The sequence below is a fragment of the Rhamphochromis longiceps genome, linkage group LG6, assembly GCF_057381845.1.
Source record: "Rhamphochromis longiceps isolate RC_006_pf linkage group LG6, R_longiceps_female_GT1.1, whole genome shotgun sequence".
NCBI lineage: Eukaryota > Metazoa > Chordata > Actinopteri > Cichliformes > Cichlidae > Rhamphochromis > Rhamphochromis longiceps.
In genome coordinates, this window is record NC_140562.1 from 6,879,077 (window position 1) to 6,903,588 (window position 24,512).

General features: G+C 42.7%; 4 protein-coding genes and 1 pseudogene across 4 annotated transcripts; 3 read left to right on the forward strand and 2 right to left on the reverse strand.

Annotated features, from left to right (window-relative positions):
- Nucleotides 1–216: 216 nt before the first annotated feature.
- Nucleotides 217–3,648, reverse strand: LOC146667382 (uncharacterized). Its single transcript, XM_085409073.1, has 5 exons — nt 3,432–3,648; nt 3,011–3,098; nt 2,503–2,932; nt 549–708; nt 217–356 (listed from the first exon to the last, which is right to left on the reverse strand). The coding sequence occupies exons 1-5, from the start codon at nt 3,646–3,648 to the stop codon at nt 217–219; spliced, it is 1,035 nt and encodes a 344-aa protein (XP_085265199.1).
- Nucleotides 3,649–3,666: 18 nt separating this feature from the next.
- Nucleotides 3,667–5,757, reverse strand: LOC146667383 (uncharacterized). Its single transcript, XM_085408386.1, has one exon. It carries the CDS (start codon nt 5,755–5,757, stop codon nt 3,667–3,669), a length of 2,091 nt encoding a protein of 696 aa, XP_085264512.1.
- A 15,122-nt stretch (nt 5,758–20,879) lies between these two features.
- Nucleotides 20,880–21,867, forward strand: LOC146667384 (RNA-binding motif protein, X-linked 2 pseudogene; annotated as a pseudogene).
- Nucleotides 21,868–22,157: 290 nt separating this feature from the next.
- Nucleotides 22,158–22,485, forward strand: LOC146667385 (histone H4-like; the record flags this gene model as incomplete). Its single annotated transcript, XM_085408454.1, has 1 exon — nt 22,158–22,485. A coding segment is annotated over one exon (300 nt), but the record flags the coding sequence as incomplete, so codon positions are not given.
- A 1,119-nt stretch (nt 22,486–23,604) lies between these two features.
- Nucleotides 23,605–24,108, forward strand: LOC146667386 (histone H4-like). The gene is made up of 2 exons (XM_085408388.1): nt 23,605–23,614; nt 23,732–24,108. The coding sequence occupies exons 1-2, from the start codon at nt 23,605–23,607 to the stop codon at nt 24,043–24,045; spliced, it is 324 nt and encodes a 107-aa protein (XP_085264514.1). The 3' UTR covers nt 24,046–24,108.
- The last annotated feature ends 404 nt before the right edge of the window (nt 24,109–24,512 follow it).

Below are 24,512 nucleotides of genomic sequence, written 5' to 3' on the forward strand. Positions count from 1 at the left end.
ATCAAGAGGGGACACAAAACACATTTTGTTCACATTTATTTTGTCACACAACTGTGGGTTTAAGTAACTGTATTCCAAGGAGTGTGAACTTAAAAAACTAGAAATATCAAACTACATTCAAATTGCTTAGAGTTGGAACTGTAGCAACATGGGAAAAAATAAGAAGGGAAACTCAGAACCTTGTCTTGAATCAGCAGGGGTGTCTGTTATGTTTTTTTACAGAGCCGTTAGTCTATTTTGTCCCCTAGCAGCCCTCAGTCCTCCTCTGTCTCTAGCTCCAGTGAACCATTTGGAGAGAGCTTTCTCTGCTTCTTGCAGGTTGACTTTTGCAGTCAAAGAATTCTTCTTCAGTGCCTCTGCAAATGAAGAGGAAAAATGGGTAAGCCAAAGTAAAGGTAACCGTAGCTTACTTCCTTTGGTAATGATTTACAAAGAACAATGTTTATTTCACTTTCTTGCCTCAAATATATAAGATGGCACAATAACCAATCTCACTTACACTTTCAAACACTTTATTTAAAAAAGTGTCTCACGTGAAATTAACTTACCGTACACAACATTAAAGAGGCGCAAATCTCGGAACTTTTTCTTCCCATGTCGGCCAAGCAAGTTGTACTCCACGGCAAGCTCGGGTGATATGAGGAATTTCATCATTCTCCTTGTAGCATCATCTACACTTGTTCCCCCTATATCTGCTACCATGGCAACCTGAGGGGAACATACAAAAAGGACAGATTAGATACTGGCATCTGGGTAGGATGCCTCCCTGGGGAGGTGTTTTGGGCACATCCAACCAGGAAGAGACCCAGAGGAACACCCAGGACATGCTAAAGGGACTATGTTTCTCTGCTGGCCTGGAAATGCCTTGGGATTCCGCTGGAGGAGCAGGGCCAAGTGACTGGAGAGAGCGAAGTCTGGGCCTCTCTACTTAGTACCGGATTGGGTCACAGGGGGAGCAGCCTAAGCTTAAGATAATGGACCAGGAATGGAGGATAAATGGACGCTTTACATATTACTTAATGTTAATTGTGTGGAGATAAAAAAAATACTACACAGCAAAATCTCCAGTGTTAAATTAACACTGGAGAGTGTCTATATGGGTCCACACCTCTGAGTGCCACACCTCTGAGTGTTAAATACAACACTGTTGAGTGTTAAATTAACACTTTTGACAGTGTTATATGTTTAAAAGTAACCTAGTCAGTTTTGAAGATTAACAATGGCTAACACTGAGCAGTGCTGATTTTCTAACACTGGAAAATAACTCAAAATGTTAGAAATATTCCAGTACCGTCATGGACAACCACCATGGTGGAAAACCAAAACAGCAAAAGTAAGAGGGAATTCATGACGATGTTTACGTGAAGCGAAATTTTCAGTGTAGTTTGGATCTTCTTTTGCTGCTGGTTCAGTCAATATTGTTTGGATTAAGATAAAACCTGCAGCTTCAGAATCTAGCACAAAAAACACAAAGTGCCGTCGGCTGAGAAAGGCCACATCTCACTGATTCTGATCTGTCGGCGGGTCTGCGCTTTGTGTTTACATCTTTGTGCAGAATGCGTGTGCCTGCTCTCATTTACTTTCTCCAAACTAAAATAGGTTTTATTTGATAAATCTATAATCAAAACCCACCCCTATTCCTTACCCCTTTATCATTTATCCATAATGTTAAGCAGGACACCTGTGAATATTTTGTTGTTTTAGCTGTAAAAGTGTCATAAAATCAGCTGTGAGTGTGTGTGCTTTTATCCCTTTTTTCAGGATTACTTCTACTTTCCACATCTGCTAGGTTTTTTTCTCTACTGTATACTATAAGAGTGTCATCAGGGATTAATAACAGAAAAGGGCAAAAAACAAACTTGAAATTTTACTGTTTTTTTAACTGAAAAAGGGACTCATAATGTACATGAATAAAAGATTTAGAATAGGCAATTTGAATTATTAATTGTAAAACAGAACAAAAACAATTTTGTGACCTTTGGCCCTGTGGTTTGTTTTTGGGCATCTCTTTTCTTCTAAATAAGTCCAGCTGTGTTGGGCCCCTGGTAGAGCTCTGGTTGGAAGAGACAGGTTGGAAAAACCTGTCATCGGCGACGGGTTGGGGGCTAAAAGGTTAAAATAAATAGGAACTGGCCAGAATTTGCATAAACTATCATAGCAGAACAAATATAAGAAATCTACCCGTTATCAAAATCAGAATCAAATGCTTCATTAGAATAAAAAAATGTAACTTTCTGGAAGGTAAACATGTGGTATAAAAGTAACATCTCAGAAAAAAAAAATATATATCATAGCAACAGAAAGACATGGTAGCAGATGTGATGGTCTCTGGCCTGCTTTGCTGCCTCAGGACCAGTAAGACTTGTTAAATGAAACCAATTGTGCTGTATACCAAAAAAAATCATGAAGGAGAATGTCTTTCAGAAAATATATCAAAGAATGTTTTCTGACTACTGTATAAAGAACAGTGGCAAGCAGAATGGGGAGGGAAAAAAAACTTACTACAGCAGACATGCGACTGGAGTCCTCCAGTTTTCCATTAAGAGCCTCAACATCGTCTTGAGTTTTAAGAGGTAAAACAACCCCTTCAGGGACCTCCGTAACTGAACCGTTTTTCTGATTCAGCAAGGCATTTAACATCTTGCTATGAACCAGTTGAGTCTCCTTCACTTCCTCTAAAATGGCAAGTACTTTCGAGAACATGGCTTCACAAGTAGGGCTGGCGACACTCCGGGCAGTGGGGCTGGCGGCACTCCGGGCAGTGGGGCTGGCGGCACTCCGGGCAGCGGGGCTGGCGACTACACTATTGTTTTTTCCAGAGGGTCGCTTAAGGAGTTGTTCTGGAGGCGTGGGTGGAAGTTCCTCATCTGAATCAGAAGGCTCACTTGATTCAGTGTGGCTGCTCAGTTGATTGATCAGTTTAACACTTGGCCTAGAAAGGTTAAGCACAGAACATTTATGACACTGCAGGAAATAAACTTCATCTTGTTTGTATGCTATTACCACTTACTTTCTTTTTCTTAAGCCATTCTCATTGTCCGTCAAGTCTGATGAATACTCTGCTTGATGCAACTTTGCCCTGGCATTTGCATAAGTTGCTATAACATAAATTGTACAGAATACAACATGTAAGATACAATGTAAAGAAGAAATAAATCTGCAAAAACAATGACAATGAAAAAATGGTTTCCAGTAGAATAGAATAGAATAATCCTTTAATTGTCCCACAAGGGGAAATTTGGTTGTAACAGCAGCCAGGAAGACACATATACAAACAAACAGTACACAGGACACAGAACAGAAACATACAATAATACAGTAATACAGGGCCTTACATTTTCAAAAGCCTCCAAGTAAAAAAAAAAAGTTCATGTATAAACTTTTAAAGAAAAGGAAATACAGATGTAGTGTACAAATAAAGTCAAACTTACCTGCATTTCCCATGACACGGACATTGCAGAGTATCCAGTTGCTGGTTGGTGGTGTTCCTTCCTTTACAGCCTTTGTCACATTCACCAATGAGGCAGGAGGCCACCAGCATAATTTTCTCTCTGCGTCATGGAACCACTCTGATGGAATGATGTCTACCTTCTTGCAGCCATCAGAGTCAACTTCATCCACAAACTCGACCACACTGAATGAAGACATCCTGTAAACGCCATTGAGTTACATGCTGTGTAGCTGAGGCAAAGCTACAAATGCATTACGAAAAGGTAACAAAATAATTGGTTTTGTAAATTTAGTTACAGGAGCACTAGCAAGATGACCTGACAGTTTTGACAACAAATGTACACCCAGAGATGTTGAATCAATAGGGTAGTTAAAAAACGCTGTTCCAGTCTCAAACAGTTCAAACAAAACATGTATTTCTCCGATGAACAGCACAATGTTCCGCACAACTGCAACTTTGCCTTCAAGATCAAAACAATTTGTTCCATTGGAGGTGGAGATTATTTGATTTCCATGTCTGTACATCTTGTACTGAAAAGAATGATGGACAAAAAATTCAGTCATCATAGGTCCAGATGTATGTGGCTGTGTGAGTACACCCTCTGGCATTTTGCAAGACCTGTGAGGATACAATTGCTTTTCACAAACTCGTCTGACAATTTGCTGTACAGGATCCTGTGGTCTTCTCACCATCTTTTTTAACTGTCCCAAATAATTCTCAAATGGAAAACATGAAACCAAATCCAGAGGGCCATACTTTGTAGCATCATCTGCTAGGTGCAAAAGACTGTGTGTATTGTTAACTAAGAATTTAGTCCCATAAATCTTAGCAAAGTTGGCAACAAAGCATCTCAATAAATTTTTTGCATAATAACAGTACTCTTTACACAAAGGAGACAAAAGTATCCTCATAGCAGATGACAAAACCAGGAAGTTCTTGTACTGTGGATTGCACAGTTTCTGGAAAAGCACAACTGGTCCAGTATACAACAAAAATTGTCTTAATTCTGTAGCTTTCCATTGTCTGTACTCCATTAGGGACCGTGGCTTTCTGGAAAACGTGCGTGGCAGACTTTGCCTATACTGTTTTAAGTGATCTGAAATGGCAGACAGAGTAGAAGTAGGAACCCGACACTGCAATGGTCCCTTAATCCACAGGGCAAGTAATTTACGTACAATACCCAAGCAAATTAAATGCATATAGTCTAAGGGAAAGGCTGAAACCATGCCAATGCCTAGCTCTTGAAGAGGTGATTTGGAGTTGTGGTGATCTTCATCTAACATTTCTTCAAACTGAGAATCTGATCTGAGACTTGAATCCATATCTGGAAAAATAACTTTCCCATCAACATAAACACCATACTGTGTACAGCGCTCACAAGAACTGTAGCCACCATGACCTTTGATGCATTTTAAATAAGCTCTAGCTGGGGTGTCACAGATAAAAGCATCTGGAAGGGGTACATTGAAGTGTTTTCCATTGAAAACAATACCAGTATTTGTGACCTTTTTTGCATCTTCTATAAAATCATGCATGTAGTCGTTCACCGACTCAGGTTTGCAGGGACCAGCATATATACCCATCATGAAAACATTTGCTTGTGGCAGTTCAACTATCTTACCTAAAATAGGCCACAGTTGCATATTAGAGCTCTTAAAGAGAGGCAAACCATCAACATTCACACGAATGGTTAATGTATCAGTTTTCAGTTCATGTTGATTTATCATTTTCAGTTCTGACAATACTGCACTTTCAAGACCAAAATGGTAGTACCTTCCCCTGCCAATCTGTTTCACTTCACAGTCTTTTAATGTACTGAGCAAAGTTCTGGGATCCTTTGGCAAATCTAGAACAAGCTCCAAAAGTATGGTTAAGAGCTCTGACAACACAGAATGAGACACATTTCGGTTTGCTGCCCATTCAGCAAGTTTCCTCTTAGCATCAGAGTTTGACTCCACATCAGGAAAGTCACAGTTTTGTTCTTCATCCGCTTCACTATCCATGTAAAAGTCATTACTATTAAAATCCAGAGGTAAATCTTCATCCAAGCTGTTACTCGAATATTCCTCTACATTGTCCTCTGCCTTGTTGATAGTCTCATCTTTATTTTCTATATCTTCAATATTTTCCACTGCTTCATCCACAATCGAATGTTTGTTCGCCACATCTTCAGTGTATTGCAAAGCCTGGTCCACAGCCTTCTCTGCAAGTTCCACAGCATCTAAAGCAAGGCTCTGTAAATGCTGCTGAACTATAACTTTAATTCTCCTTCTCCTCGTCCGTGATTTGGCAAGAAGGTAATCCATTTCACTAAAATACACAGAAGATTGTGTGCAGAATAGAAGTGTGAGCCATTTTCACACATACAGCAATCCAAAAAATTGCAGAAGATATTCTGAAGAGGAATACAGTAGCTTGCAAAAGTATTCACCCCCCCTTGAACTTTTCCACATTTTGTCACATTGCAGACACAAGCAGGAATCATTTTTATTGGAATTCCATGTGAAAGACCAACACAAAGTGGTGTACACGTGAAAGTGGAATGAAAGTCATACATGATTCCAAACATTTTTTTACAAATACATAACTGCAAAGTGGGGTGTGCGTAATTATTCAGCCCCCTTTGGTCTGAGTGCAGTCAGTTGCCCATAGACACTGCCTGATGAGTGCTAATGACTAAATAGAGTGCACCTGTGTGTAATCTAATGTCAGTACAAATACAGTTGCTCTGTGACGGCCTCAGAGGTTGTCTAAGAGAATATTGGGAGCAACAACACCATGAAGTCCAAAGAACACACCAGACAGGTCAGGGATGAAGTTATTGAGAAATTTAGAGCAGGTTTGGGCTACAAAAAAATTTCCCAAGCCTTGAACATCCCACGGAGCACTGTTCAAGTGATCATTCAGAAATGGAAGGAGTATGGCACAACCGTAAACCTACCAAGACAAGGCCATCCACCTAAACTCAGGCCGAACAAGGAGGGCGCTGCAGAGAAAGAGAGAAATGCAGCCAAGAGGCCCATGGTGACTCTGGACGAGCTGCAGAGATCTACAGCTCAGGTGGGGGAATCTGTCCATAGGACAACTATTAGTCGTGCACTGCACAAAGTTGGCCTTTATGGAAGAGTGGCAAGAAGAAAGCCATTGTTAACAGAAAACCATAAGAACTCCCGTTTGCAGTTTGCCACAAGCCATGTGGGGGACACAGCAAACATGTGGAAGAAGATACTCTGGACAGATGAGACCAAAAATGGAACTTTTTGGCCAAAATGCAAAACGCTTTGTGTGGCGGAAAACTAACACTGCACACACTCTGAACACACCATCCCCACTATTGGTCTTTCACGTGGGATTCCAATAAAATTGATTCATGTTTGTGGCTGTAATGTGACAAAATGTGGAAAAGTTCAAGGGGGCCGAATACTTTTGCAAGCCACTGTATTTGGAAACATTGTTTGTAAAAAACACTTCAGCCAGAGTGGAGATTTTCCATCAATCTACACTGTAAAATGTATAAATCAGCAAGTGATAAATTATCACTGTTGCTGGTATTTTCTCAAAGAGTTGTATGTGATAGAAATTGCTGTTTATAGTCCTTCTGTACATCTGCATGTTGCTTCCCAATTAAAATCTATAATTGTGGGGATTCATATTCATGTGATACTTATAACAACAGTTATCAAGTATACCAATTTAACTTTGCTGATGTGCTTGAAGGAAAATGGTTATTTCCATGTATTTCCCTATTCTGCCTTTAATTTTGAGGAGTTCCTTCTAGCTGTTACAGTGCTATGGGCTCAAAATGTGGTCATAAATATTTTGTACTTGTAAATCAGGATTTGTATGTGTAAAAAAGATTTGTGTGTGTGTGTGTGTGTGTGTGTGTGTGTGTGTGTGTGTGTAAAAAGAATTTGTGTGTGCGTAAAAAAGATTTGTGTGCTGACTTAGCCAAAAAAACCCTGCAAGTTACAAGTATGAATTTTGACCCTATTTTTCTTCCTTTCATCTGATTGGTCAATGTCATGTCACAAATGTAACAATCCAATCAGAGAACAGATGGGTTTGGCTGTCGGAGGGGCGCTTTTTTGAACTGCAGGTCTTTGAAGGGAATAAATGCCCTTTTACATGCCAACCCAGCGTTTTCCTTCATCACCATGAAGGAAAACAGTCTGTGGTCGTCCGACTTTGGTGATTTTTGTGTCACAGGTCTACGTGCTTAATACAGGGACTTCCACAGCCTTTTCAACAGCGCTGCGGGGGGGGCAGTGTTTTGGAAATGACAGTCTTCATTACAAAGCTTTCTCCATTATGAATTAGCATACATGTTTTTATTGAACATTTGAAGAACTAGCAAAAAAAACCAGAAACTCTTGTAGAGGACATAAAGTCAGAGATAGAAACGACAAGGAGCAGGTGCATCTAGTACAGGTAGAGCTGCTGCAAAAACCCACAGAGCCCAGCAGCCAGCGCTACAAATTCTGGATCCTTTGCTTTTAGTTAGCAGTTAGCATTAGCAGCACATCCTGCGTCTGATATGAAAGCACTTTTATGCTGCGCACTGTGACTCACAGCAATGGTCCCGGGTCAGCCCTGACTTTGTGTTAAACTAATCCTAAAGTAATAATGGTATTTCTAACCAGTGATATACCACAACTTTATCCTTTCAACAGCTGCTGAAAGTTAGGTGACCTAGCTGCTATCGGATATTTATATAGAGATCCTCCAGCTTCAAACTGTATCACCCTTCAAGGACCTGCAGTTCGAAAAAGCTCCCCTCCGACAGCCAAACCCATTTGTTCTCTGATTGGATTGTTACATTTGTGATTGACATGACATTGACCAATCAGATGAAAGGAAGAAAAATAGGGTCAAAATTCGTACTTGTAACGTGCAGGGTTTTTTTGGCCACACACAAATTCTTTTTACACATACAAATCTTTTTTACACACACAAATCTTTTTTTTTACACACACACAAATCCTGATTTACAAGTACAAAATATTTATGACCACATTTTGAGCCCATACAGTGCACCTAAAACAAAAAATCTGCAGTGATTTACATTTGTTGAATGATCAGTTTTGTAAATTAACAGTCTGTTTGTGTGCACAGCTTACAAAACTGTACTGTAAGGCATGCTCTGATTGCATGCTAAAATGTTGTTGCTTAAAAATAAAATCTGTAATACATTATGCTGATGTTCTTAATTATCAAGACTTATTAAAAAGTAGATACACAATTTCTATAGAATGGAAAACAACTCAGTTAATTTTTGTTCCTATGAATACCAGCATCTTAAACAACTCCAACAACTATGACGAAAAACGCTTTCCTGCTCCCCTCACCATCCGCTGATTAACACTGAGCTGCTGCTGTCAACACCATCAAACTTATTTAATGTTTAATGTTAGGTTATTTTTAAATCTTTACCAAAGCTTAACAACTATGGATGCTCACACCTGCTGCTAAAAAACTGTTAGAAACTACAGGAGTAATTTCTTTTTTTTTTTTTTAAAACGGCACTGCATTTTTATTGGTTACCATGTTTATTACCACTTTTATCAGTAAAAACCTTCCTATAAAGTATAGATTTCAATTCAATTCACCTTAATGAGCTGCACTACTTACAGTCCTGTGAGCTCTGGTTACTGACAGCAGGTGTGAATGTTTGGAGTCCTAAACTCAGATAGAGATTAGAATAACAAGGGAATGTAAAATGTTTTGATGCACCTGACAGCAGCAGCTCAGAGAGAACTCCAATTGTGAGGGGAGGAGCAAAACTGTCAGAGTTGTGGGACATGTGAAGAGAGCACTGTTGGCATTATGTTAGCACAAAACATTGAAATTTCAATAGATGTCTAATTATGAAATTGGTCATTGACTCCTGCAGCTAAATAAACATTTATTTACCAGAAGAAAAAAAAATAGTAATGCACTCCTTTCACAGATGTCCCATTAACCATCACTTTTCAAAATAATCCGTTCAAGCTATTGAATATGGCTAATAAGTAATACAAATAATATGAAAATGACTTACATGTCAAAGATGGTGTTTGAGATCCCAAAGAATCTAAATGTCATAAGGAAATAAAAGAAAGTACATGAGAAAGAAAAAGTTGCAAACGTTTCCATTTTTTCCAGGATAATTCAATATAGGAGATTTACTTACTAATCCACAAAATGAACAGTGTAATTATAAGTTTGAAATGCACTGCAAGTGTTTATATGGTAAACTGATCAACTCCAACAGCAAACACTGGCAGTGCAAAAATGTACCTAACTAGCTGACAGACTTTAAAGTCACGGGAAGATATATATATAAATGGTGACATATCCCAGAACAAATCTGAACATAAAAATATTATTAATTGTCTATCTTCAGCAACTGTGTGCTGTACAAGCACTATAAAATTTTAACATGTTTCATTTACAGTTGAATGACACAAAATCACTTAGGGGGGCACATATGACCTGCAGGCTGCACTTTGGACATCCTGCAGTAGACTGCTACATAGACTACTTAATTATGCATAGGGGGATATTTAGTGAAAGACTTCATTTTATTAAATAGTTAATTAAGCCATCAATGGGAGTTAGATTTAATACTAGTGTTTTACACAGCATTCAGCTATAGTAACATGTTCTGCATTTTCCTACATCACCATCTGATCTGAACAGCTGCACTTACTTATTAAATTAATAACTGCCTTGGACATTTTTCAGTAACCAATAACTGATTTTTCTGTGCGTTTTCACCTTTCGTCCACACGTAAACGGCATTTACGGTTACTGAAAGCGGAGACTTTTTTGAAATTCATGCCAGGGTGGAGATTTTCGAAAACCGTTTTTGCGTTTAGGTGTGGATGAGGGAAACAGAGGAAACGCAGCATCAAAGGTCTGTGCCTTTTTTGACATCACACCATGTGCCAGGTTATTGCTTCGGTGAAATGAATTTCTACAATGACTTAGAAAAAATACCATTACTGTTAATTTTACTCTATGCAGTGTTTCAATGCTTACATATACACAGTTACTGTCCCTCCACACATAGGACTCAGTTCTGCTTCTATGCACCATCTTTGTTTACTCTTTCCCACCGAGGCTTCATGACTTCTGATTGGCCAACATTTCTACACGTTAGGAATATATCGCCACCTGCTGCTTTGGCATGTTCCTAGCAGCGTTTTGGCTTTTACTAGTGGACGGGATTTTTTTTTTTTTTTTTTTAAACGAAAACAGAAAATGTCCGTTTTCAAAATTACCCATGTACGTGTGGACGTAGCCTAAGAGAGTGATCCAGGCAGTGTTTAGGCTGAAAAAGCTGTGTTTGTCCCCCCCCCCTTCTTTTTGCACACCATAAATGCATATCTGATAACATTACCATTTAAGCTGCAGGCATGTACTGCAGTAATTTAATCATCTCATATTTTACACCCCTATAAAGTGAGCTTGCCACATTGCACATGTATGTCACGTACACTAACTGCCATTTTGTTTACTGAGTAGTGCATAATGGCCGCATTACCTGAGCGGGAATCCACTAAAGCACAGTACTAAAAAAATAAAAAAATCATTACTTTTTGAATTAATTAAAAATAGCTGGTTGCAGATGCACAGAGGGAGAAAAAACGCGGTGTACATTATATTACCTAAATTCACAAACTGTATAGAGATATTGGTGCGATGGAAACAGAATAAGATAAGATAAAATGTACTTTACTGAGTAGAATATAGGCAGTAGGAGTTTTGTGAGTAACTTTTAATTATATTCGCCAAAGACAATGACAGTAAATTAACCCAGTTTCACCTGCTAGCTAAGGATGTTATATGCCTCTCTCCCTTATACCGTTTAGGACAAGTATAGAAAGCAACTAAAATAACCATTGATGATAACTTATCAAACCTTCAGTATTTACCTTGGTGTTAGTTTTAAATTCCTTTAAATAATCGATGTCCTCCACGTACTCCAGGAACCAGCAAGTCAAAAATCTGCTCACAACTGAGGACAGACCACACTAGTCCATAGGCGGCGCAATCTGCTCCTCCCTCATTTCAACAAAAAAGACCGCGAAGACTGGTTGCCGCTCACTTTAAAAAACAACTTTATTTAAAAAGTTGTTTTTTTCATAGGCGGCGCAATCCGCTCCTCCCTCATTTAAACAAAAAAGACCGCGAAAACTGGTTGCAATAGGAACTGCTCACTTTAAAAAAGAACTTTATTTAAAAAGTCATTTTATGGGGGGCTCTTCAACTGGTGGGGGAGATTGTCACATCTTGCAGGAGCTTTCCTCTCCTCAGGAGCTCCCTCTGCAGGAGGGGGAGATACAGGAGAGGTGGAGGAAGATCTCAGCCTGGGTGTTTATTGTCTTATGTAGTCTGGAAGATGAGTGGATGGTGGGGTGGGTGCAGTTTTCTCTGTGGTGGGGTTGGGTGGACTGTCCCGGGCTCTGTGGGGCCGGGCGGCGCTGCTGCACTGGGCCCGGTCTGGATGGGCCTGGGCCCCCTTTCCCTGGCGGGTCGCGGAGTACGGGGGTGCCTACTGGGGTCAGCGGGGGAGCTGGCCCCAGGGAGGGGTCACTTGCCCCTCCCTTCCTTCCCTCCCCATCTCCAGCTGCCTCCCTCTTCCCGCTCCACCACAACCACCCACACATGCAGGGCCTTGGAGTAGGGGTATGTCACCAGGGTGCAGAGGAGGCTACCCCCCCCCCCCCCCCCCCCCCCCCCTCTGTCCCCTTCTGGCTGCCTCTGCCTCAATTTTATCCCACAACTTAGACATTCACATTACTCACACTCTCATTACACATACATATAGGATCTTGGGGGTGGGCACGATACACGGAGTCCAAAGTACCATCAGGGTGTACACCTCACCCCTGGCGTCGTTGCCCACCTCTCAATTTTAAATACACGTAGACATTGAGGGCTAGCAGGAGGGACCATGCGCTTACCTGCTGCTCTCTGGCAGGTAGCTCCAAGCCCTCCTGGGTTTTAAATGCACCTTAGAACACACATGCATCAACATTACAATGAGCGGGTGGAGGGAGGTTTGGAGTCTTCTCTCACCCCCGTTCTCTGCGACCTGCTGGAGCAGGGGGGCTAGGACTAGGAGGAGGAGTTGGCCGTCCGACTGCGGTCTGGAGTGTGGAGCCTTCCTGCTGCTGCGGAGTCGGGGCGGTCTGCCTCCCCCCACCGCAGGGAAAAGGGAAACACCACCTGGGTCTGGGTGCAGTTCCCCCCTCCAGGGGCGGGGGCACCTAGACCCGGTTTGTAGAGTACGCTTGGGGAGTGTGATCGTGTGTACAACGTCTCTTTATGTCTGTCTCCACGTTGGTTGAGTGTGGAGTAAGTGCATATGAGAGCATGAGGGTGGGAATGGATGTTTGTATCTGTGTGTGCCTGTATGTCTGTGTCTATATGTCAGGTTGGGTGTCAGGCGCCACCTCTCTGGGGACATCTCAGGCCCTCCAAGGTTTGGAGGCCTATCTCCCCCTACCACCACTTCCCCTGCCAGTGGCGGACCCCCTCAGACATCGGTGCGTTGGTGGTTCTTTGTGTCCGGGGATGGGCGTCCAGGTACACACCGGCTCACTCCTTGGCGGCCGCTTATCGGGGCCTGGAGCCTGGGGCTCGCTCGGGCCACTTCGGAGGTGGGGTGCCCCCGGCCTCTCGGCCTGGGGCTCGGTCACTCAGGCGCAGCTGGCTGCCGGCGGAGCTCACGGGCGCGTCACTGCAACTCCCCCTGGCTTCTGCTCCGCGGCTGCTGAGTGAGCCCTCATCTGGGACTCTCCTCAGCTCTTTCCGGGACAGTGGCGCGGCTGCCCCTCTGTTGGTCTTCCTTGGTCTCTTGTGTTCTGGGGGCCTCTGGATGTCTGGAGTTTTGATCTCCTCCATACCTGCTTCATGCCCTGGAGGACGGGGCTGTGGCCCCCCCACACCCTCTAGCAGATCATTACATGAAGGAACTTTTTAAAAAACAAAAAAGAAGCGCGTCCATGCTCACAGGTGTACACACGGGTGATCACACCCACAAACTACACCCTTTTTGGCTCCTACCTCAAAGCACACTGTTCTGTTGATCTTATGTGCTGCACAATAATGTTTAACATTTAGTATTTACTGTCATATTCCCATATATCATTGGGATGTTGTTTATTCTATTACTCTTGTTCTCTTCTGCTTGTTTTCTTTTTTCTTTCTCAGCAGGTGATCCAGGTGATTGATATATGCATTTTTTTTTGCTGCCCATTCTGTTGGTTTTTGTCTTTTGCCCTTCTCCCCCGTCCCTCTTCTCAGCTGTTTCTCTTTCCCTCTTTCTTTCTCCCCTTCTTTCCCCCAGTCAAGTCTGTCCCGTATTCAGTAAGTGAAAATAAAATAAACAATAAAAGGTGAATCAAATGGACCATTACGGCAAGGCTGGGATGGTCAGTTTGGTAAAGTAAATCCGTTGGGCATCTTTCTTTGCCTTTAGACAACAATTCTGAGGGCAAAAGAGCCAAACGGGACAGGCCAAAAAAAAAATAAAATAAAAAAAATAAAAATAAAAAGTCATTTTATGCCTGATACAAACATTTTAAAAGGCAAACCATGCACAAGTTAAAAAGATAAATTTTAGTTTTGCTTAGTTTTTTAAGTATAGGAATGGTTAATATGTTTTAAAAAATCATATGTAATTATTGTCAAATAACATAAAAATAAAACAACATAATAATAAAAGCATAATTGACAGAATATATCATAATGATAACAATATCAACACCTCACTTAAAAGAATCAGAATCAGAATCAGAAAGGGTTTTATTGCCAAATGTTGAGCAGGTTTACAACATTAGGAAATTGCTGCGGTGCTTGGTGCAAACATACTGTCATAAATGCTTAAATAGATATAAAAATAAAAATAAGAATAAGAATTAAACGTGCTAAGTAGATAGATATATACATGAGTGCAGGTGGTGATCAGTGCCAAACATGGAATGATGCAGTGACACAGCGTAGGGTCATGTGTTAGTGGTGGGAACAGTCATACGGTTATTGTTCATGTGTCCAAGAGGGGAAGAAACTGTTCTTATGGCGAGAGGTTCTGGTGCGAATGGACCGGAGCCTCCTGCCTGAGGGGAGCAGGTCAAACAGACTGTGTCCAGGGTGAGAAGGGTCAGCTGAGATCCGAGCTGCACGCCGCAATGTCCTGGAGGTGTACAGGTCCTGCAGAGATGGGAGTCTGCAGCCAATCACCTTCTCAGCAGAGCGCACAACACGCTGCAGTCTCTGTTTGTCCCTGATAGTGGCTCCAGCGTACCACACGGTGATGGAGGAGGTGAGGATGGACTCGATGATTGCAGTGTAGAATTGCATCATCGTCCGTGTTGGCAGGTTGAATTTCTTCAGCTGCCTCAGGAAGTACATCCTCTGCTGGGCTTTCTTAATGACGGAGGTGATGGTGGGCTCCCACTTCAGGTCCTGGGTGATGGTGGTACCCAGGAAGCGGAATGAGTCCACAGAGGTGATGAGGGTGTCAGTCAGGATGATGGGGGGGAGTGGGGCTGTGTGCTTCCTGAAGTCCACAATAATCTCCACTGTCTTCTGGGCATTCGGCACCAGGTTGTTGTCGCTGCACCAGGACACCAGTCGTTCAACCTCCTTCCTGTAGGCAAACTCATCCCCGTCCGAGATGAGTCCAATAACGGTGGTGTCATCTGCAAACTTGATTAGCTTGACAGACTGGTGGGTGGAGGTGCAGCAGTTGGTGTACAGGGAGAAGAGCAGAGGAGAAAGAACACAGCCCTGAGGGGAGCCGGTGCTGATGGTCCGGGAGTCCGAGACATTCTTTCCCAGCCTCACCTGCTGCTTCCTGTCCGTCAGGAAGTCAGTGATCCACCGGCAGATGGGATCAGGCACATTCATCTGGGAAAGCTTGCCTTGGAGATGGTCTGGAAGGATGGTGTTGAAGGCAGAGCTGAAGTCCACAAACAGGATCCTGGCGTAGATTCCTGGGGAGTCCAGATGCTGCAGGATGAAGTGTAGAGCCATGTTGATGGCGTCATCTACAGACCTGTTGGCTCTGTATGCAAACTGCAGGGGGTCCAGGAGGGAGGCCGTGAGGGTCTTGAGGTAGGAGAGAACCAGGTGCTCAAATGACTTCATGACCACAGATGTCAGAGCCACGGGTCTGTAGTCATTTACTCCAGTGATCCTAGGTTTCTTGGGGATAGGGATTATGGTAGAGGACTTGAAGCAGGCAGGCACATGACATACCTGCAGTGAGTAGTTGAAAATGCCAGAAAACACTGAGGCCAGCTCGTTTGCACAGTGTCTGAGGGTGGCAGGAGACACACCGTCTGGGCCAGGAGCTTTTCGAGCATTCAGACTCTTAAACTGCTTCCTCACATCTGCTTCATGAATATGAAGAGTAGTGGTGGGAGGAGGTGGTGTGAAAAGCTCTTCTAAATAAACAATAGAAAGGTTTTTGAAAAGTTCTTTTGAAAAGTTTCAAGTGTCAATACACCATACAGTTGAGGCGTGACTGCTGGAAAGGCTGCATTCCCTTTGCATTAGTTCAAAGAAAATATAAATTATTTCTGGTTATATAATTTGTGGACTCAAGTTGAAGAGTAAGCTTTATACTGAGGAGCTTTTACATATTGGATCTGATCAACCAAAACTTTCAACTTCTACAGTCTTTTTAGTTTTTCAAGTGAGTTATGCTTCCACATATGTAATATAGCTAATGGTCTTTTCTCTAATGCAGTATAGTGTGTCTGATTTACTGGAAATCGTCAACTGCATGTTTGCTAATGTGAACAGTCCTAATTGAACAACTGGAAATCCTGAATTTGCACAAAATGGCAAATCTGTATTTTTCTCTGTATAATTCACTTATATCTTAGGTTTTAATGTGTATTTTTTTGCTTTTCTTGATATTGCATGCTATAATGTTTTTTTTTCTATTCTTATGTCCGTTTTCATCACATTTTATTGCTGCTGTGACAAGTGAATATCCCCAAGAGGAATCAATTAAGTTCTTATTTTATCTTATCTGAGCCTGACCATGCAGAGCACTGAAAGTTCAAATACTGAGGCTAAAAACTGAGAGGGTCAAAAATGAAAAGTAAAGAATATTTGACTGTGCCTAAGGATATCAGAAGTGATAGACTGAGGTTGTGCCAAATATTTTAAAGTTAGGGTGATTTGTTAGAGAATGGTACTCATGGGTGCCGTCTGCAGGTTATAAAAGAGAGTTATGTTCTTACTTCCTTTTGAGATTCTTTTTAAAATTTGACTTTCACAACTCCCTGGATTGTGTGCAATCTGTGATGGGCTTGTTTGGAATAAATCCTCCTTTATTCAAATAACACTTTCTCAGGCTCTTCACAGAAGAAGAATCCTCACATTCAAAATGCACAGCATGTGCTACCATTTTAAACCCATGTACACATTTACCATCACTGACCCAACTAGGACCTACATTGGATACCCACCCATATGGCTTTCATGTGAGAAACCCAAGTGGGTCCCATATATACTAAACAATCTTGAGCCCATGTAAAATATATGCCCATATTAATTTAACATAACCCATTTGGGGCCCACATAGACATGTTTTCAGGGTCTGACTTGCATTTGCCCATGTGTGACCCATATAGTTTGACCAGGTGGGCCCCACCTATGTCATCAGTGCTAAAAATATATATTGATTACCTCACTTTGCCCCACCTGGGGCCCACATAGACATGTTTTCAGGGTCTGACTTGCATTTGCCCATGTGCCACCTATATAGTTTGACCAGGTGGGCCCCACCTATGTCATCAGTGCTAAAAAAAATATATTGATTACCTCACTTTGCCCCACCTGGGGCCCACATAGACATGTTTTCAGGGTCTGACTTGCATTTGCCCATGTGTGACCCATATAGTTTGACCTGGTGGGCCCCACCTGTGTTATCAGTGCTAAAAACATATATTGATTACCTCACTTTGCCCCACCTGGGGCACACAACAACAGCCTATCCTTAAATTACTGTGTTTGCCCATGTCTATCCCAGGTGGAAAACCCAAGTGGGTCCTACATGTGTTTCCCATTTTGGACCAAGTTAAGTGTTTCCCATGTTTGACCCAGCTAGGACCTACTAAAAGTGCCCACTTGGCATTGCCCATATGGGTTTAATGTGAAGAACCCAAGTAGGCCCCATACAAAAAGCCCAGTTTGAGCCCATGCCCATATGGTACCCATCCAGCCCGAGCAAAAACCAGGTGGGGCCCATATATACATGTTGGCTGGGTCATAAGCTGTATAAGAGGAAGCTCCATGGAGATTTTGACACAAACGCCCATATCCAGCAAAAGAAGAAATTTAGAAACCCAAGTATTTACGAGAAGCTCATTCAGTTCTGCGCCATAGATGAACTGGGAACCAACTACCCAAAAGATATGTTCGATCCTCATGCCTGGTCGGAAGACTCTTACTATGAAGCTCTCGCCAAAGCTCAGAAGGTGGAGATGGACAAACTGGAGAAAGCCATGAAGGAACGAACCAAGATTGAGTTTGTCACGGGGACTAAGAAGGGCACCAACCCCTCCAGCACAGCAGCCTCCACCACCAGCAACACCACAACTACATCCACAGATACCCAGAAGAGGAAAAGTAAGTGGGACTCTGCACTCCCTGTGACCCTGGCCCAAAAAAAGAAAGGGAGGTAAAGGACTCGGCAAAGGAGGCGCAAAGCGTCACCGTAAGGTGATAACATCCAGGGCATCACTAAGCCAGCTATCCGCCGCCTGGCTCGCCGTGGTGGTGTGAAGCGTATTTCTGGTCTGATCTACGAGGAGACCCGTGGCGTGTTGAAGGTGTTTCTGGAGAACGTCATCCGCGACGCCGTCACCTACACCGAGCACGCCAAGAGAAAGACCGTCACCGCCATGGATGTGGTGTACGCTCTCAAGAGACAGGGCCGCACTCTGTACGGCTTTGGTGGTTAAGCTTACTGCACTGACGACAACAACAACTGCAACAAAGGTCCTCTTTTTTTTTTTTCTTTTTTTTCTTTTTTTTTTACACATACAATTACATATACAAAACCGTAATCACACACCACTCAATAATGAAAAAGGAGAACAAGATGGAAAATCTAGCATCTGAGTCCACAAAACGCTTTTAAAACTTACAGTTTCAATTCGTTCCAGGGGAAAACTTTCCCAAGTTTCAGGTCCATTGTTCGTCTTCTCTGCAGATCTGTAATGATATGTTTACTCACCACATCACTACTTATCATCCTTTGTTCCAACACTCCTTTGGCACGGGTTTTCCAAATATGTGTGTTTATAACACACATTACTAACCAAAAGAGTCTCCTTTTGTCTTCACCCATTTTTTTCTTTAAACAAACCATATTTAATTGCTTTGGCTATGACGTTGATGTTAATATCAATCTCTGTCATCTTCTGTCTTATCTCAGTTGTCCTATAACAAGCCAACAGAAGATGTTCTAGGGTCTCATCTTCATCACAGTCTGTCATAGGACATTTCATGGTGGTAACAAAACAACTCCATTGTACCACTGCTCTCACAGGGAGGCGCCCGAGCCAGATGAGCCATACCACGTCTCTCATGCTTTCAGATAATAATTTATCTTGTATATTTTTAACTATTGAAAGATTTTCATCTTCATTTGCATACTTGTATTGAATTACACCTTCATTTTTGGTTTCATTAATTTTTTTATAGATATTTTTCGTATTATCTTGGAGAATATTTAAACTATATTGTTCCCATTGACTTGATAAGTCACCAAACATAATTCTGTGGTATGGTCAACCCGTTCTCACTCCCAAAGCGTAACATTTTACGCTAGGTGACAAATCGTCACCATATTACGTTTTCGGCTACCCACCACGTTCCTAAATGACGACCTCGGAAAAAGAGGAAATATGAGAACCGTCTGGACTGAACCTACACATGTTCGCTCTTTTTCTTCAAATCGCTTAGAAACACGCTATTTAACATCATTAAAGTCCTGGTTACGGTCTGGAATAAGGTTATGGTTAGGGCTAGGGATAAGGTTAGGTTTAGGGCTGGAATACAGGGCTGGAACGTCTATTACCGCGGGAGCGTCATTGCACTGGATTCCAGCCATAACCCACCGCGTACCATAAGAACGCCGAAGGTCTCCTTTCGCGTTCCTCAGGAACGCCGCGGGACGTGACAAAACGTCGACATGTTACGCCTCGGGAGTGAGAACGCTCTGGGATTGTCCAAACCAAGCGAAACTGGGAGTGGCAGTGAGGCAGCCGTCGGAGGAAGGGGAGGGGGCTCTCTCACCTGGTCATTCACGGGGGGATCCAAGACTTGGGAAGGATCCACCAAGGAAGGAAAATCCATGGTGTCAGAAAGTCGAGGTTGTTGGGAAGATTTAAGTATATTCACGTAGGACTTGGGGCATTTAAAGAAAGTGTGCCCTTTCGCACCACAGAGGGAGCACTCACTTTCGTTTTGGCAAATTTTGGCCTTGTGGCCCAACTCACCACATTTCCAACATTTAATAGTGGGGCATTCTCTCGCCTGGTGGTCTGGACCTTGGCAGATGAAGCACTTAACCGATTGGCCAGGATAGAAAATCCTGCCATTATAGGGGCCCAACGAGATGGAATTCGGGATAGAGATTATATGTCCAGCTTCGTCTCTACGCATCCGAACTTTGTATTTTCGGACTCCATACCAGAATCCGAAATTATCCACTGGCTTGACTGGGGGTTGAAGAATCTCGCAGTACCTTTTAAGGTATAGCTCGATATCTTGGTTTGGAATCCTTCCAGTCCAGAATTTAACAACAAGAGTCACTACCTCTACCTGGACAGAAGACTCCACTTGCCAGTCTTTCCATTTCGGATGTGATGCGTTGGAAAGAGAGATCTCTAAGAAGCGATGTAAGGGCGCCTCTCGGGTGAAACACAGCTCAAAATCCCGTTTACTGGGCAGAGCAATGAAAGAGTATATGTCCTGCACATTCAGCCATGATGTTTGCAATATCAGCTCTTCAGCAACATAATCACGGGTCGGGGGGTCCCCGTCTCCGATGTACTTGAGTCTCACCCATAAATTGCTGAAGTTTGAAGCAAACGATAATGGGGCATACGGAGGCATGATTACATAACTAATAACCAATTACTCCAATCTTTCCGCGTCCACTCATTTTGACAGGTTCTTCTCTTCGTAGTATCGACACTCAAAGGAAAAAACTGCTACTGCAGTACACAGCTACTGCACCCCAGGCACAGTCATGCTGTTCCTCATTTCCGCCAAAGGCCAGTAGATGGCCGTAGTTGCAAGCACTCCTGTTTTCTTTTACGTCCTCAAATCAGATGTAAATTCAGGAGTCCTTCAAGCAACCCCTCACATTCGTTTCTGAACAGCCAAAATGAGTGGACAAGGTAAGTGAGATTAGCCATTTTTAGCACAGCGTTGATATACAAACCGTATAGTCGATCATGAATCCTCTAACGAAGGTAAAGCTGATAAACGAGCTGAACGAGCGTGAAGCCAGCCTCGGGGTCAACGAGTCCGTTTCCTGGCACAGCGAGTACAAAGACAGCGCCTGGGTCTTTGTTGGAGGGTTTCCATACGAGCTGACTGAAGGAGACCTGATCTGTGTCTTCTCTCAGTATGGAGAGATCGTCAACATCAACCTCGTGCATGACAAGAAGACCGGAAAGTCCAAAGGTTTCTGTTTTATCTGCTATGAGGACCAGAGGAGCACTGTCTTGGCCGTCGACAACTTCAACAGCATTAAGATCAAAGGTCGCACGATTCGCGTTGACCACGTCAAAGACTACCGACCCCCCAAAGACGGCGAGGACATCGACGGCGTGACCAAGCATCTGAGGGAGGAGGGCTGCGCTCCCAAAGTCGGCGAGTCTTCCCCCTCCTCTGAGGATGACGAGTAGTACGCCGTACCTGCGAAGAAGCCCAAGAAAGAGAAGAAGAAGGACAGGAAGAGCAGAGCCTCTTTTTCATCACCACTTCCTGTTTCAGTCGGAGTCAAAGAGGAGAAAGAGGACACCGGGTACGACAAATACAACCAGAGCGGGCCGCCGCCAAAGCCAGGAGGACAACCGAATGGACAGACAACGAGAGACTGAGAGGGGAGGAAGAAGAGGAAGAGGAGGAGGAGAGACGCAGATCGGCAGAGAGAGGAAGAAAGGAAGAGGGGTCATGAAAGGGAGAATGACAGAAGCAGAGATAATGATAGAAGACGAGAGACGGAAAGAGAAAGAAGAAGAGACGCAGATCGGGACAGAGATGACAGGCGAAGGGAGAGAGACAGAGACGATGACAGGAGGAGGCAGAAGAAGAACATGGCTCAATACTGGAAGAAAATAACAGACATGTTTAAATCCAAGCTGAAATCAACACAGATGAATATATTTTAGTCCATTCTTAGATATTAATTTGATATTTCGTTTCATGTCAGCCTTTACTTTTATGCATTATTCCTAAATGAAAATGCTTCTGGCTCCTGTGTGAGCTCTGAAACATTCAGCCCAGCACTGGTGTCACTGCTGGGCTCATCGCACCACAGCGAGTCTTAAGTTCAGGTTCTGTTTAAACTTTAAGTGAAAAAATCGAAGTCCACACGTCTGTCTGACAAAACGTTGATGTTTGTTTTACTGGAATGAGTTTTACAATAAATAAATATTTCTAAAAAAACAAAAAAAAAAAAAGAAAGGGAGGTAAAGGACTCGGCAAAGGAGGCGCAAAGCGTCGCCGTAAGGTGCTTCGTGATAACATCCAGGGCATCACTAAGCCAGCTATCCGCCGCCTGGCTCGCCGTGGTGGTGTGAAGCGTATTTCTGGTCTGATCTACGAGGAGACCCGTGGCGTGTTGAAGGTGTTTCTGGAGAACGTCATCCGCGACGCCGTCACCTACACCGAGCACGCCAAGAGAAAGACCGTCACCGCCATGGATGTGGTGTACGCTCTCAAGAGACAGGGCCGCACTCTGTACGGCTTTGGTGGTTAAGCTTACTGCACTGACAACAACAACGGCAACAAAGGTCCTTTTCAGGGCCACCCATCTCCTCTGTAGAGCTGATCCTATCTCTTTTGTTTATGTCTAGTCAAGTTCTATCAAACTTCATTACTAAAAATGATCCATGTCTTTTGAATTGAAAAAAGAAAGAGAGTGAAATAGAAAACGAAGTAGCTAAATGGGACAATAAAAATACAAACTATAAAGCGCGTGTGAATATTGCGAAAACACACGTAGTCTCAAAGTTGTTGTTTCTGGCTACTGTCTTTCCCCCTCCTCACAAAACTGTTATTAAATTAAGTAAATTGTGTACCAAATTGATTTGGGGGACAAACCGCGAAGTAACACAGAGGAAATTAATGTATAAAGGAAAAGAAAATGGAGGATTAGGAGCGCCAGATCTTAGCATTATTTTGATGATTCCTTTTCTAAAAAATGTATATAGCGCATTTGAGCGAAGCACCCACTGGATCCAAGGGAAGAAATCTTTGTGGAAAAAAATGAAAGGGAGAGCCCGAACGGGAGTGCCATACTTTAAACTTGTGTTTGGGGATCTTGTGGATCAGTGGAAATTGGATGATTTAAATCTTTTACAATTAAACTCAAAACAGATATATAATAAAATCAATCTAAAAAAATGAAGGTATGATACAATATAAGGCTGTGGAAAAAGAAGAAAATCAGAAAATAGTTAAAAACATATATGACAAAGTAATATCCGAGAACATGAGAGATACAGTGTGGCTTATCTCTGTCGGACGGCTCCCAGTAAGAGCTGTAGCTCTGTGGAGTTGCTTCGTTACCACTAAGAAATGCCCTATGGAGAATTGTGATGAAGACGAAACTCTTGATCATCTATTGATATCGTGTTACAGGACGGTTGAAATAAGGAGGATGGAAAAACTAGGTTTTAATATTGAAAATAATATAAAATCAGTAAGATATGGTTTGTTTAAAGAAAAGATGAGTGAAAATAAAAGAAGATTGTTTTGGCTGGTGATGTGTATTATAAATGTCCACATATGGAAAACAAGGGCTAAAGGTGTTATAGAACAAAAAATGATAAGTAGTTTCACCGTATGTAAAAACATTGTAACGGAGCTGAGAAGAAGAAAAACGAGAGATATGAAATTAGGAAATGACTTGCCGTGGGAGCTTTTATTTTTGTAATATGTAAAATAAGATGTGAATAATTTGTGCATGGTGCTTGCATTATGTGTATTTGTAATTGTGTCCTTTGATAATTAAATAAAGTATTTAAAAAGAAAAAAGAAAAAAAAGAAAGGGAGGTAAAGGACTCGGCAAAGGAGGCGCAAAGCGTCACCGTAAGGTGCTTCGTGATAACATCCAGGGCATCACTAAGCCAGCTATCCGCCGCCTGGCTCGCCGTGGTGGTGTGAAGCGTATTTCTGGTTTGATCTACGAGGAGACCCGTGGCGTGTTGAAGGTGTTTCTGGAGAACGTCATCCGCGACGCCGTCACCTACACCGAGCACGCCAAGAGAAAGACCGTCACCGCCATGGATGTGGTGTACGCTCTCAAGAGACAGGGCCGCACTCTGTACGGCTTTGGTGGTTAAGCTTACTGCACTGACGACGACAACAACAACTGCAACAAAGGTCCTTTTCAGGGCCACCCATCTCCTCTGTAGAGCTGATCCTATCTCTTTTGTTTGTGTCTGACACCATATTCTCAGGTTACTGTCACCGCTTTATTCTCTGCGTAACATCTCCCTCGTCTGGCTTCCACGTGACCTGCATCCAAATCAGCAACTATTCATGACATGTAGCACACAAATTCTGAATGTGTTTGCAACTTATTTTTGTCAAGAACTTCACTGCAGAAAGCTCAATGTACCACGTGGGTAACAAATATTTAGTATTAAAGGAAGGAGATGGCTTCTTCAAAAGATTACTGCCATAAAGATGACTTCTGCCTGAGGCTCCAATGACTCAACCAGCAGTGCGAGAGCAGCCGCTCTGTCCGTTTCAGTGTACAGTGAAGTGGACTGTTGCGATAGGTCAGAAGAAGCCTGCGCTAATTTAA

Excerpts from the sequence above, each read along its gene's own strand:
- LOC146667383 (XM_085408386.1), bottom strand. The coding sequence starts at position 5,757 with ATGGATTACCTTCTTGCCAAATCACGGACGAGGAGAAGGAGAATTAAA.
- LOC146667382 (XM_085409073.1), bottom strand. The coding sequence starts at position 3,648 with ATGTCTTCATTCAGTGTGGTCGAGTTTGTGGATGAAGTTGACTCTGAT. Across the intron at positions 3,099-3,431 it reads CCGTGTCATGGGAAATGCAG|CAACTTATGCAAATGCCAGG; the intron begins GTAAGTTTGACT and ends TTTATGTTATAG. Across the intron at positions 357-548 it reads CCTCTTTAATGTTGTGTACG|AGGCACTGAAGAAGAATTCT; the intron begins GTAAGTTAATTT and ends CTTCATTTGCAG.